This window comes from Buteo buteo, chromosome 3 (genome assembly GCF_964188355.1).
Source record: "Buteo buteo chromosome 3, bButBut1.hap1.1, whole genome shotgun sequence".
Lineage (NCBI taxonomy): Eukaryota > Metazoa > Chordata > Aves > Accipitriformes > Accipitridae > Buteo > Buteo buteo.
This window is the reverse complement of record NC_134173.1, coordinates 50,761,147-50,775,160: the sequence shown is the minus strand read 5'-3', so window position 1 is coordinate 50,775,160 and position 14,014 is coordinate 50,761,147. Positions and strand designations below refer to the sequence as shown.

At 34.8% G+C, this 14,014-nt stretch overlaps 1 protein-coding gene across 2 annotated transcripts in view; it reads left to right on the top strand.

Moving 5' to 3' along the window:
* The window catches only part of NBN (nibrin), a 30,304-nt gene extending 16,587 nt beyond the window's left edge, over window positions 1–13,717 (top strand). The window contains exons 9-15 of one of the 2 annotated variants that reach the window (XM_075023568.1): window positions 1,169–1,310; window positions 1,764–2,027; window positions 2,311–2,782; window positions 6,329–6,484; window positions 7,494–7,607; window positions 8,647–8,696; window positions 11,979–13,717. In XM_075023568.1, the coding sequence (XP_074879669.1) occupies window positions 1,169–1,310; window positions 1,764–2,027; window positions 2,311–2,782; window positions 6,329–6,484; window positions 7,494–7,607; window positions 8,647–8,696; window positions 11,979–12,009 (1,229 nt within the window). In that variant the 3' untranslated portion in view covers window positions 12,010–13,717. The remainder of the gene's footprint in view (window positions 1–1,168; window positions 1,311–1,763; window positions 2,028–2,310; window positions 2,783–6,328; window positions 6,485–7,493; window positions 7,608–8,646; window positions 8,697–11,978) is intronic. The other variant, XM_075023569.1, reaches the window with a different exon arrangement.
* Window positions 13,718–14,014: the final 297 nt, after the last annotated feature.

The following is a 14,014-nucleotide window of genomic DNA, read 5'->3' as shown; positions in this document are numbered from 1 at the left end:
AATTCTCAGATTAAATTTAAAGATATTGACCCTGCAGACATCTGAACAAATCAGACATGCTGATTCTTGTTTCCAGTCTGAATTATTCAATTGGGTAAATGGACTGTGTTATCAGGCTTTTAAAGGTAGCTATGCTTACAGTTTATTTGCTAAGAAGGAACAAATGCTATTGTTTGGGAGTTATAAAAACTTCTCTGTGTGTTGAAAATCAAAGGGATTGTAAACAAGACTTCTTCCTCTGATCTTGTCTCAGAACAACAAATAGCAATGTATATAATACATCGTTGCTCGAGTAGGAGACCCTAGGTGTGTCTATGGGTTATTCCTCTACAGGTTACAGTGGTAGAAGAAAATTAATAAATGAATGTATAAAGAATGGGTTATCTGAAAGGATAATACTGTCATCATAGTCTCAATCAGAATGAGATGCAGGAAGAAAGTAAAGGTCTGAGAGATGAGTAGTAATTTAAAAAAAAAAGTACCTAGAAGCACGATGAGATGTATGTTAAAATAGTAAATGTTAGTATCCTTTGACTTGGAGGAGGCATAAGTGTATGAAGACAAGGACAAGTGAAAAGGCAGACAATATAAAAGATGTTGTATATGCTCTTCTTTCTGTTTTACAGAAAAATAATGTGAGTAAATAGCAGCAAATGATGTTTTAAGGCAATCCCCTGACTATGGGGATTATGAGAAATTGGCTGTAGAAGACATTTATTCTAAGGTTTTTTGATAGCAAATATTGGTTCTGTATTAGTAGACATAATCCCAAATAGAATAAGCACATGTTAGAGCTCATAATAAAGCAGTAAATGTAAGGAATTTTGTGCTGTTGACGGTTTTGCATAAAATAGGTGTTGCATGATTTATTGATTACATTATGTCCATATTAATATATGATTTCCCATTATGCTTCATTTTTGTTTAAGTAAAATTCCATGACTTAATTAAGTGGAATGTTTAACTAAAACTGAATCCCAGAATATGGTCCTTTAGAACTGTTTCAGGTTTTTTAAATTAATAAATCTGCTTAATTTTTTGATTAAAATTGCTTTAAGACAATTTTACAAAAATCTCACCTGATCAGTTACCGATGTGTGATAACACATACAAAGAAACACAGATTTGATAATAACCTTTTAATTCTTCTCTTGTGTTAATCTTGCAGCTCTAACTAGAAGTACTCCTGCATCAGCTGCTGCAGGGCGAGCCATTTCTCAGAGTCTGGCTGTGGATGAAACCATAATGCTGACTGCTGCAGATCACAGCACAGTACATGTAGCTGATACAGAAATAGAAGAGCAGACATGGTAAAGTATTCATGGAAATAGTTTCTAAGCTAATACTTGCAAGTAAAGCAATCTTTTGTGGCAGAGGAACTGTATCATTGCTGTGAACAAAGATATACAGTGTTAGTTAGATATGGCACTTACTAAATTGTTGCCACTTGTCTGCAGTGCTATTTCTGCTTTTGAGTGGTAGATAACTGAAAACATCACATAGGACTTGTGTGACTCAAATACAAATGTAGATACTGTATATCTGATTAGACTGTCTTAACTATTACAGATTTTCAAGCCATTTCATAATTATAAAAATATTATTTATCATAGCAGATTTTACAATTTGTTTTTAGCACACGTACATTGTTTATAAGTATGTTCAAAGTACAAGTACAGCTTTTTTAAAAAGTGATATTCTACAGTGTATCTCTGTGGTAACTTCTTGTGTGTTCACTTCATATTTTTTCCTCTCTAATGTAGTATGGAGATAGAGGATACTCCCCAGATGGATGGACGAGGGAAAATAGCTTTCCAAGATATAACTGCTGTGAAGAAAAACCTTAGCACAAGTGGCACCATAAATGCAGGAACATCAATATCTAGAGTGAACAGAACATCTGGGTTTAGTCAAAAAAGTCATCCTGTCTCGCCATCTGAAATTTCAGAAGCTGGTAAACCTAGTGAGTGTGCTTCACGTCACCAGTCTAACTCAATTACAAATTACTTCCAGGTAGCTAGAAAAAGGTATGTTGAAATGTTCTTGACATTACTTGCCTTATTGTTATGTTGATGCTGTTTCTGGAAAATAATTTTAACTTAAGGGATGTACATGTAATTCAAAACATACTTAAAAAGGTAGTTTTAGGTCAGCTTCCTAGAATGGCAAGCTTTTCCTCAAGGGTACTTATATTCAAATTTCATAATGCAGTCACAAAAACCCCACGAAGCTATTATGTTGTGGATGCAGCTAGTCATATTCAGATATGTTTCTGTAATTTCTTTCTTTTGTAATTACTTTCTGGCTAAGGGAAAGAACTGAAGAAGAAGAAACATCTCTACCCAAACTAGCAAAACTGGAGGAGAGGTCATCGCCTGTTTCCAAGTGCATTGAAACCACAGCTTCATCAGTGTGGAAGAGTGAAGCACAACAGCATCAAAAGGAAAATAACATCCTGGACACAAACCCAAATTTTGCATTAGCAGACACAGGTATAAAGCTTATGAGGGAAAGTGGCATACTAGCAAGTGATAAAACAGACACTAAAGCTACTTCTAGTGAAAAGCATGTACCAAAGAAGAGAAAGGAGTTGAATGATTTACCTGAAGATACAGCGACACTAGAAATTGTGTTTGGAAGCAGAGACCTAGACTGGGAAGAACAAATGGCAGATCATGACCAGGACGCTCAAGGAAATACACAAAAAAAAAGATGTTTGGAAGCCAAAGAAAGCAGGATTCAAGAAGCAAATGTAAAGCAGAGAGAGGAGGATAAAATATTGGTAAGTTATATTCTTCTCATGTGCCTAATCTTGAAATTTAGAGCTGTGTTAGAAGGTTGCAGATGGGTCCTTTAAGGATGAGGCTGCCTGCGTGCAGAAACTGGCTTCTTAAAGTTTGTTTGCTTAAACCTCTCAAATCACTCTGAACTAAAATTGACATGATGTGTCTGTTACATCTGAACATTGCAGTGTTAACCTATATAAATGTTTTTTCATTGAATTGAAAGCTGCTTGTATTCTGAAAGTTTTCCTCTCTTTTTGCTTGAAGTACTGTAGGTGGAACAGCAGAATATATCCCTGGCCCAAGAAAAACTTGTCATATTGTATATTGTTGTGTTAATTATAATGTTGATATTTATACTAAAATAATACTCAATTATATTATCTTTATGTAATGAATTTTCTGAAGAAATGTTTAGTTGCCCTCTTCTGTTGAATACCACAGTAGTGTTCAACATCTTTAAAGTAAGAATCTCTAGATGTCATGTGAAAGATTATTAAAATTCCTGTATGAGGCAATTCAAGTCACTAATGTCTTCTTAAAAAAAACAGAACCCAAACTAAAACCAACAAAACCCCAAAACAACAGCTTGTGATTAGTTTTCTTGATTATTTCTCTGGTTTTGTTTTTGAGAATAAGGCAATTTTCTAAGAGAAATGAAGAAAACAATGCATTTTGAGCTAACAGTAGCACTTTGTTGAAAAAAAAACAAAAGCAGGTTTGTAGAGGAAAACAATGTTGAGATCTCTAGCAAAGTAACTATGAACAAAGCAGAGGGGAATAAGAGGGAAGACACAGGTTTAATTATGGTCTATTTAAAAAATACATGTATATTAAAGCTTACTGTCCAGTCAGTTGTTCTACAATGTAGGAAGTGTTTAAATGCTGTAATAATAAAGTTTGAATGTATGATTGAGTAACTGGAATTTGCAGGTTACCTTTTACCAGATGAGAATTCGTAATTGTCAGTGCATCCTTAGCTCAGACCAGCTTAACAGTCTTCTCATGATACTTTACTGGAACTTGCTTCTGGCAAAGTGTGAATTTTGAACTTTGTTATAATGCTTTTTTTTTTTTTGTGTTACTGACAAGCAAATTTTAAAAGACAAGCAAGTCTTACAATTATAGAGAATCTTTGTTTCTTGCTCTAGAGGAGGTGCTTTCTACCAGGTCTGACTGTACTGAGAGACTAAAATGGCTCCTTGGAATAGTCTTGAATTTTATTATGGCCTGGCAAGTTTTTCTAGTCTAACTTCTTGTCAGGATCATGAAGGAAAACAAATTCTTATGCGTAACTAAACTGTTACTTTATCAGATGGCCACTTAAAGATTTTTGCTGACAAACAGTCTTCTAATAGTTTAATTAAGTGACCTATTTTATTCATGTAAATTGTAATTCCAGTGGAATAGGAAGGAGATTTCATGATGGAGCTTCACAGGCATATTTATGTTACCTGTTTTCTTTAAGTGTAGATGCATCTCGTGTATCTGGCAAGACAGAGAATGTAATTGACTCAAAAACTACAGGGTGCATAAAGCTGATATGATATTTTTCAACCACTGAAAATAATTTCTGAAAGGCAAATCTGGTTTTAAACTATAGGAGGAAAGCAACCTGCAGAATACTTTCCTATCCTAGTAATGAAATGTCCTTTCTGCACACATGTGCACTTAACATATGAAATTGAAAATGATACTTTTTATATTCGAAAGCTTTTATGGTTACTTTCCAGAACTTGGCAGGACTTCCAAGATTGTACACATGGACAAAACTTGCTAATGGTATGAGAAAATAATAGTGATTTTTTTTTTAAATAGGAAAAAAACCCCAACAATTGTTACAGTGTACATAAACTCATAAAAACTTAAAAGTACAGTGCAGTTTCTTTTCTGTCTAAATATTTAAATTGATTTGAAAATGCTTATTCCAATTGTAAAGAGCAGAAAACATTTTAGATAATTAAATTTGCATTGAATTTAATTTCTGTGTTACATTTTAAATAATCTTCAGTCAAATAGAAAAAAGAGGTACTTGGATCTGTTCTAACTTGAGAAATGAAAAGTGAGATCAGGCAGGAGTCACCAGTCTTGGTAAGAAGCCAGTTAATTATAAGTTTGAACAGCAAACTTTGAGAAGCATTAAGAAAATGCATCAAAATTTTGCTTTTTAAGAACACAGTATTCCTGGATCCTTTTTCAGAGTAAAGCAGGTTCTGAAGATTGTACCCCTTAAAATAATCCCCTGTAAATTTGAATAGTACAGTCCAAATTACTGATTGTGGAAAGATGGAGTGAACTGTAGTTCATCTGCATGCTTTTGTAATGGCATTTCGATGAATACTTAAGATGACTGAAACTACAGAAACCTATTGTAATTGTATTAACCCTTCAATCCAGTTAATACTTGTACTGGTGTTTTTGTTAGGTTACTGCTTAAAGACCAGACAAGAACGTCATCTCCTTCTCTGCTCTAAGGAGATCACAACTAGAATGGAAGAGATGGACCATTGAGAAAATAGATTAACATACACTGATTAACAGTAAATAAATAGTGTCCTAACTTTGTTATAGGTGAGATGAATGAAGGAAGGAGGGGAGGCAGAGGAAAAGGAGACAAAGCTAAATGAAACTGAAATGGAAAGATTCTGAAGAGACAAAGGAGAGTGTAGCCAGTCAAGAAGGGGGGCAGGATAAAAGCTTTTGTAAAACCTTTTCACATAGGTACAGAAAACAGTCCAAGAAGAGGGAAGCATACCAAAGTGCAGGGTCAGCTCCGATTAAGGGACTTTCAGTTTATACTTTGCTATAAAACAACTGTACTGCATCTGGGCTGGAGCTGTTCATGAAGATAGTTTAATGTTACTTGTGAACTTGTCCTGCACCCAGACTTCATTTTTAATCCACATAGATCTAGCCCCAAGCAGCAAAGTGTGCATGCAGACTTGATGGCATATGAACATTCTCATGTACAAGAAAAAGTTGCTTCATTGATCAGATCCAGCTTACAGCCCTAAAGTTGGCCTAAATGGTAAATTTGTAGGCTAGAACTGAGCTGAAGACATTTAGCTTTGTCTTCCGTCGAGTTAGTTGGAGTTTCCATTAGAGTAAGCATACTTGATTAAATTAGTCCAGGTAAGAGGCGAGGTGGAGAAGAGAAGAAGTAATTCTTAGATATTAGCTAAATTTAAAAAAAATAATAATTCTTACTTGAAGTTTTATCTTGAAGTAAAATCCTAGTGAAATGAGGTACACTGACTTCATTATTAATACTGCAGTTCTTAATGATCCTATCTTTTCAACAGATGTAAATATGAGAGAAACAAATTTACTGAGCTCCCAGCTCTATTGGTACTATAATAGGAGGCTGAGAAGTACATCCATCTTCTTGGCTTCTAGCACTGCTGCTGCTTCCCCTTGCCCTTTTGTAATCCTAACTTTAGCTTCAACTGTGTTCATAATTTTTTTCGCTGAAGTTTATACTGTTAAATACGCTGTATGTCTGTTTATACACTTGAAGTACTCCTTCCTTTTTCTTCCCACATAAGAACCACAACGAACTGCAAGATGACTCCAGCAATCTTCCTAGCAGACTTCTGTTGACTGAGTTTAGATCGTTGGTTGTCAGCCATCCGAGACAGAATAGTCAGCTTACTGGAAATACCAGCTATGGGGGAAAGAAAAATTTCAAAATGTTCAAAAAGGTTAGTGTGTATTTGAAATGCTCACAAGATGGCACTATTTAAAAATACTAAAAAGTATTGCCTTAAGATTGTGAAAATGTTATGAAAGATTTTCTTTTTTAAACTGATAGTAACTACAGAAAGAAACAATTTAAATACCATATTATACTGTTAACAAATATTTTGCTAAATTGACTGAAGAAGTACTAGGCTGACAAAGGCTTACCTTGTGTTAGATTATTTAAATATACTTGTACTCTCTATTCCAAGCTGTTACTTGGAATAAGTTGTTAAGTGATGCCTACCATAACTTCCGGTTGTACCTCCAAAAGCTAGCAATTTGACTTCTCCAAAGACCTACGTATAAAGCATATGCTGATTCAGAATTTTGCATTTTATCTACTAAATCTTAGATTTCTAAATAGAATTAAATCTAGTATCTTATAAAAATAAGGTTATTGCTTGCTTGGGTCCTGAAGATAATTTCAAGAAGATTCTGTGTTCAATGTAAAAATGCCACTTCATATTAAAAATAAAATATATATATATGGTATAAGATTACTAGAAATGCATTTCAGTAAAATATTATGTAGAGAGCGTGAATCACATAATGCGACTTCCAGCTTTCTGGGAGTATACTCTCAGATAACATTTTAAATTTCTGATAGTATCTTTTCCACCATTTTGTGATAGATGCTTATGCATTCTGATGATAAAAGAATTATCAGTAAAAATCAGTTCATAATGTTTTCAAACTCCTTTTAATGTACTGTTAGATTTATTTAGCATGTGTAACTTGTCAGATTTTTTTTGTTTTGTTTTGGTAAAAGGAGGGCTTTAATAGCATTCTTTAATTTTTTTTTTTCACTTCAGTGTATTAAATATGATCTTTGACAAATGTTATTCAAAGGAAGACCGACTGACTTTCTTCTGTGCTATCTGAATAGACTTTCTGAATTTGTTAAAACAGACCTGTTACTTGCAGTGTGCTTACCTTGTATTGTAATTGTAAGAATTTATTGTCTGACAGGTAGCTTATCCAGGGGCAGGACAACTTCCATACATTATTGGAGGATCAGATTTGGTTGCTCACCATGCTAAAAAGAATTCAGAGCTAGAAGACTGGTTAAGGCAAGAAATGGAGGTAAGGAGTTGTTTCTTAAAGATGATCAAACAAAAGCTTGACTTACGTAAGTGGTCATACCAACCTGTGGTCATTACTGAAATACTTCAGAATTTTATTTTTAAAATAAAAGCTCAGCCAATTAGCTGTCCACATATGCTCATAGGAACGTACACATTAGAAAAGTTACTTAAAGTCAGAGGTCAGTGGTAAGGCTTATCTTTTTGCTGAGTAATTGAATTCATTTTACATGCAACATTTATATAATCAGAAATATTGATTTAAAACAAAATCGATAACCTAGAAGAGAATTATTTTATTTTTTTTAATAAGCAAAATAACCATTATGGAAACTTGTGACTTCTAAAAATGTGACAGGGAGCTAGGAGAACTTCGATATGGTAAGCTGTGTTCAAATTGTTACACAGTACAATTGATATTCTACTCTTGAACAGAACAGAAAATACCTGAGTAAAATTCTGTTGGAGTATACTGAAGAGATACAGTAAGAATAAATTAAATATTTTTTTTGTTTTGTAAAAATCTTCACCTTTGTATGTAAAAGTTTTAAACAATATTATATTTTATCACAGCAGTTCTCTAGCACTTTCATTTGCCAATAGTTTCTTTAAAAATACTTGCTGATGGGTCATACTGTGTTTCCACAGCCTGATCAAGACCCCATTACTTGAACACTTTTTTTATTATATTCTTTGTTTTTTAATTCCTGGGTATAGATAACGCTAATTAAAATTCCCTTTACACACCAATAATCAGATAAAAATCTCCCTATTCCTATAATGATGCTTAAAAACCAAAAAAGCATATTTCTGACCAAAATTGATATCTTGCACAAACTAATCCATTCCATTAGTTGGTAGCAGTAGCCAAACTTGAGTAGTGAAATATATTATCTAATGTGAATAAGCACTGAATGGAGTACTTAAAGAAAACTTATTTCTTCATGAAAAGCTGTGTTAGTGCAGGAATATATTGTTCTTCTGTATTGTTCATTAGCTTCATCCTTAACGTCAAATATTGAATAAACTTACTTTCTCAGGAACAGAACCGACATGCAAGAGAAGAATCGCTTGCTGATGATCTCTTTAGGTAAGTTTTATGTTTGTACTTAGAAAATGTGTATTTTTTTGCATCACATCTTTTTTTTTTTGGACAAATTCTAATTTTTGGAAAAGACTACTTTGACGATTCTTTTCAAAATTCCATGTATTCCCATGTATGGAATATACCCAAAATGACTCAACTTGTCTCAAATTTTTTATGCCTTAAACTTTCAATTTCATTCAGACTTGCTACAATTTTTTAATAAGAACATTCTCAAACAAAAGTTTTGCTATTTCCTGGCTCATATGCACAAGCTTGATTGTTCACAAGCTCCAGAAGAGATTCTGGGGTCAGGCTTTTCAACATTAGTGTTTGCTAGAGCCTAATGACATTTTTTGATCTTACAATTAAGTCAGTCATCTGAACTGCGAAGAAGAAGTGATGGGGTTTGCCACTTTTTCATTCTGGCCATGGCACTTCTCTGTCCCTGTGCCGAGTCGCTTGAGGGAGCTAAAGCAACAGAATACTAGTTCTGTGAAAAAGTGATTGGCAGGACTTCTTTCTTTTTTTTTGATCTTTGAAGTAGTGATGCCCAGAATTTAAAACAAAAATTAAAAAAAAAAAACAACCAAACAAACAAACCACAAACCTAAGTAAATCCTTCAGTATGGCCCTTCAAGTGTCCCTTATCTTTGAGACCTTAAGCTGCTTTCAAACCCATTCACAGTGAAAGAGCTCCTACCTTTTTTTTTTTTTTTTTTACTTGTTAGAAACTTCCTCATTGCCTTAACTGTCTTTCCAGTTTTCAAACTGAGGAGAGGAGGCATTTTCACACTGATCATTCTATGCTCTTGACAGTGTAGTGAAGTCATTAATTCTGTCTTAATCAGTGCTTATGTCACAGGAGTTTGAGAGATTTCTTTGGTAGGTCCAGGTTCACCTTGGCTGTTTGCCATTGCTTTTTGCCATAACTCGTTACATTTGCCACTAAAACACAGCCCGTTTCAGCAGTTTTCTTTCAATAACTTCAACAATTTCAGTTGTCTACCACTTTCCCTAATCTCTCTTTTAAAGAGAGAATCGTCCTATTCAATTAATATCCTGTCCAGTTACTTTCAGCTGCAATCCTAATTTAACAATAACCACTTTCTAATTAAAAAAAGTTCTTAGCCAAGTCTCATCCAGTTTTTACACCTGCAATACAGCCTTTAAATATATGTCAGTTATGAAGACATGTATAAAAACATGTTGCAGCTTGATTGCTGTGCTGGAATATTAACTGGTTCAAAATATCTTGATTAATTTTCAGCCTTTCAAAACACAGCAGTGGAAACTTAGATAATTCACATGCATTCATGCTTAGAAAAGTTCTTACCTCAACTCCAATTTATTTAGGATAGTTGTACTTAAAGAAATTTCCACAGTCAAAAATATTAAAACACACAATTTAATGTTCAGCAGTTTGTAACCTACTTTTAATTTTGTCCTTAATCCTGAGTAAAACTACTTGGCATAATGCTAATCTTAAGAGAAACTGCATTTGAAGATGCCCTTAGAAAGAATCATGCACTACTCCCAAGGTAAAGGTGAGCTAGAAGGAAAAGCTGTGCCCTCAACTACAGCTGAGTACATACTGAGATAGAGGGGGAAGGGAAGGCATATCATACTATCTGCTAAGACTGCAGATAAATGGATTATGTTCAGTAATAGCCCTTTGTATCCTTCACTCCCTGTTCCCAGCAAGGTCTTTTGTTTCTTTGTGCATTCACTCACAGTTGTGGAATCTCTGTAGTCCTTCTTCCATTTCAGGCCACAGGCACTGTACGGTTTCCTTTCTCTGATAATGTTGTTTGATTTCTTTCTGTCTGGAAAACGTCATCCAGGCTTCATTTAACATGGAAAATGGCTGGAGGTGAGGTGGGGGAGACTACTGAAAAAGGTGTTTATGACTGTCAGTGTCAGCATCTCCACAGAAAGTCACAGACAGTGTTGAAGCTGTTGGTGTCCTGATAGCAGGTTTCCATCATGTATCATTCCCTTCTCCTATTTGCTGTCTTTCCCCCCTGTCTTCCTCCTCCCCCCACCCCCCAAATAGGATTTGGTGTCCAGGACATACTTAAATGTTAGAACTAATGCGTTACAATGCTATAGCAATGAATTCAAAGAAATGCTTTGAGATTTTATATAAGGATCTCATTTTGTTTAGCAAAGATTTCATTATTTTCTTAATTTTTATGTGAAGGAACAAGCAACCAATGTTTGACTTCTCACCTGCCATGTGTTTGACAAACACTAAAAATTGTGCATTTTGGTAGAAAAATGTGTATGGTAAAGAAGGATGGTTTTGTCCAAATCACTATCAAAGAAACATGATACCACATATCAGCATGCGTAAGAGCATTCAGAAAGTCTTACTGCATTAACAGCTTGCTCTGTTAATTAACAGTTAATAATAGAGCATTTCTTTCAAAGGTTACGCATTTCATTTTTGCCAGAAATCTGACTTGTATAGCAACAACAGTGACTTCTAATACCTTTCTAGTTATGAGATGATGTAACTTGGCTCACAGGTTGTCACATTTTCCTGTCTAAGCAAAAAAATCTTGATGAACGAGAGCAGAATTAGTGGGAGTAAAACTGCCTGATCATTCAGTTGTGTCCATAAGTTATTCATACATGAATACAAAACACATCAGAATTTCAAAGAAGTGACACAGGATTTTGGGAGATGAAACACAAATGGAAAGAAAGAGAAGGCCAAGGGATAGCAGTGTCAAGCAGAGACAAAATATAAGCATATTGCAGTAGATCAGGTAACTATTTAGTATATCCAGAAAGTACATCTAAATTACTAAAAATCAATCAGAAGCTGTATAAAGGGGAATGTAAGGCAAGGAACTGCTTTATGTGGGAATGGGAAGCAGCAGAAGGGTTTTGTCTGAATGAGTTGTGGCCAAATATTGTCATTGCTGTGAATACACAGTACCCCTTTCCCCTCCCTCCCCTTTTGTTGTGGTGGTTTTTTAGTAAGGACCTTAATGATGCAACATTAAAGGCTTGGAAAAACTTGTTCATGCATCAGATTTAAAGATTTTAAGTAGCTAGGAAGTCAGTGAAAATTTTAGTAAGGGTTATCCCTAGTTCATGCACAGGTTCTGGCTTCGGTCAAATTGTAGCAACTGTAGTTAATTATAGAAGTGCAGTCGGAAAGGACTGAACACTGACCAATCTCTTGTTATGAATATATAATAAAGCTATTTACATAACATTAACTTTGAATATCATAAAGTTTTCATTATTTGTGACAAATTTTCTTTTTTGTTGCAGGTATGATCCTAACGTGAAAAGGAGAAGATAAAATGTGACCTGAATTTACAGTGATTCTCTAGCAAAAACTGCTTTCTGTTCCTTAGGTTTGTTGGTTACAGTGTGTAATATATACCTACATATGAACATTTGAGCTGCCTATTACTGTAAGACTTGTTTTTAAGTCTTGCTTTTATTAAAGAAAAGTTTCTTTCACTGCTTGGTGCTTACAGATTGCACATTTTCAAGACTTTAACATAGTTTGCTTCAGAGTAATGATCGGTAAAATACCATAGATACTTAGGATTTAATTTTAGGCTGTTTATTTCTAGTCTTTGCTTATCAGTACTATTTTGGGAAAAAAAGGAAGCTAGCATCAGGCTTTTTTCTTTTCAGAAAGGCTTTGTTAATTAGATTTTTGTATATTGTTAATTTTGTCTTGACGTGGAGGTTTTTGAAGACTTCATAAACAAGTTAGAGCAAACTTTAAATTTGTATCTGAGTAAACAAGAAGTATTTAATATCAACATGGTCAAGCTTCTTGCTGTTTTTGAAGTTGGTGACATCAAATTATTTTTAGTCAGCCACCAATTTTGTGTGATGGCAGATTTGAAACGAATGTTTACATTCTAAAATGCAGTGATTTTTGCCCTATTATGTCTTCAAAATTTGTTTCAACAGCCAACAGTTAGACCAGAAACACTCTCACAAACTCAGAAAAAGATACCAAAAAATTTTGCAGGAGCAACAAGCATTTTAATTTTGGTTTCTTGGGAAGGGAGAGAGAATCAAGTGCAGTTTCTTTTTCTGCATGTTTCCTTTCCTTTGCAAACAGAAGAGAGCTGTATTTTGCTGTTTAAGAACAAAAGATGTATACAGAAAGCCCAAAAGCTGCACGATGAGAACCATCAGATTATGAGAGTCTGTGTACTTTCCTATAGTATTAAATGAGAAATTATCCTTGTACATTCCTCAGAAGTGTAAATTCTGATATAATGATGTCTTGTACTCTATTTTTATTTGCAACGAGATTCAAGTTAGAGGGGGAGAAGACTGAGTTTGATAGTTTCCGGGATTCAAGGATGGTGGGGCAGGGGGAACCCAGCTTTTTTTCTCTTGCCTAAACATATTTTCATTTGCAGCTTTAAGTAAGTTTGAATGTCCATTTGTTAAAAGCTATTTCCAAGCCAGAGAAAGTCTTAAACAGTTACTGCACTCCAATTTGGGATTTTAAATTATTTGACCCACTTCTTTCTCTCTTGTAATCACTATGTAAAAATCTGCTCTTCAAAATAATTCCATCATCTGTATCAACAGTGAAAGCTATGAAATAGCTACCCATTTTGGGGTTAGGAGAGCTCATGTTAGTGATCTGAGAATTTGGATTTGAGGGATTCCCATGGAACTACAGTGAAAAAAGCCTTCCAGACTTTCTGCTCAGCTGTACGAAGCCATCACATACAGAGGAAGATGGACAGTAGCTCCGTTGCATGCTGTTTCAAGAGGCAGGATGGTGTGTGAGGAAGTAATGTGGTTGATGTAATTGAATTTAAGTACTCCTTAATAAAACTACTTCCTCTGGCAAGAGCTCAGAACATGCAAGGAAGATGAACTGACCTGTTTCAAGCCACTCTTGTGTATCAGATTTGAAGAACAGCATTGTGAGATCTGTGTCATCCTCTTGATCCCTTGGTCAGGGATGTCCAGAGTGATACACAAAGTGCAAGACTAATACCTCCGAGTTCAGCAATAGCTGTGAGAGTGTTTTGGTATTGTTAACTTGCATCAGGGCACATCAAATCTTGTCTACCAAATACTTTTCAACCACTGAAGAACAGTTTTACATACTTGCTGGAGGAGATGTACTGACTCCTGTTTGTTGCACCCTCAGGTGAGTTTTTCTACTGTCACAATGAGAATCTCCAGGTTTTCCTGTTGAAGACCCAGTGGTCCAACAGGGTAGCTCTTTCTTGTAGGCTGCTGAGGATGACCTTTTCGATTGCTGTTACTAAATTCAAGCAAATAGCTTGGATAGCAGAATATCAATGGACAAGATC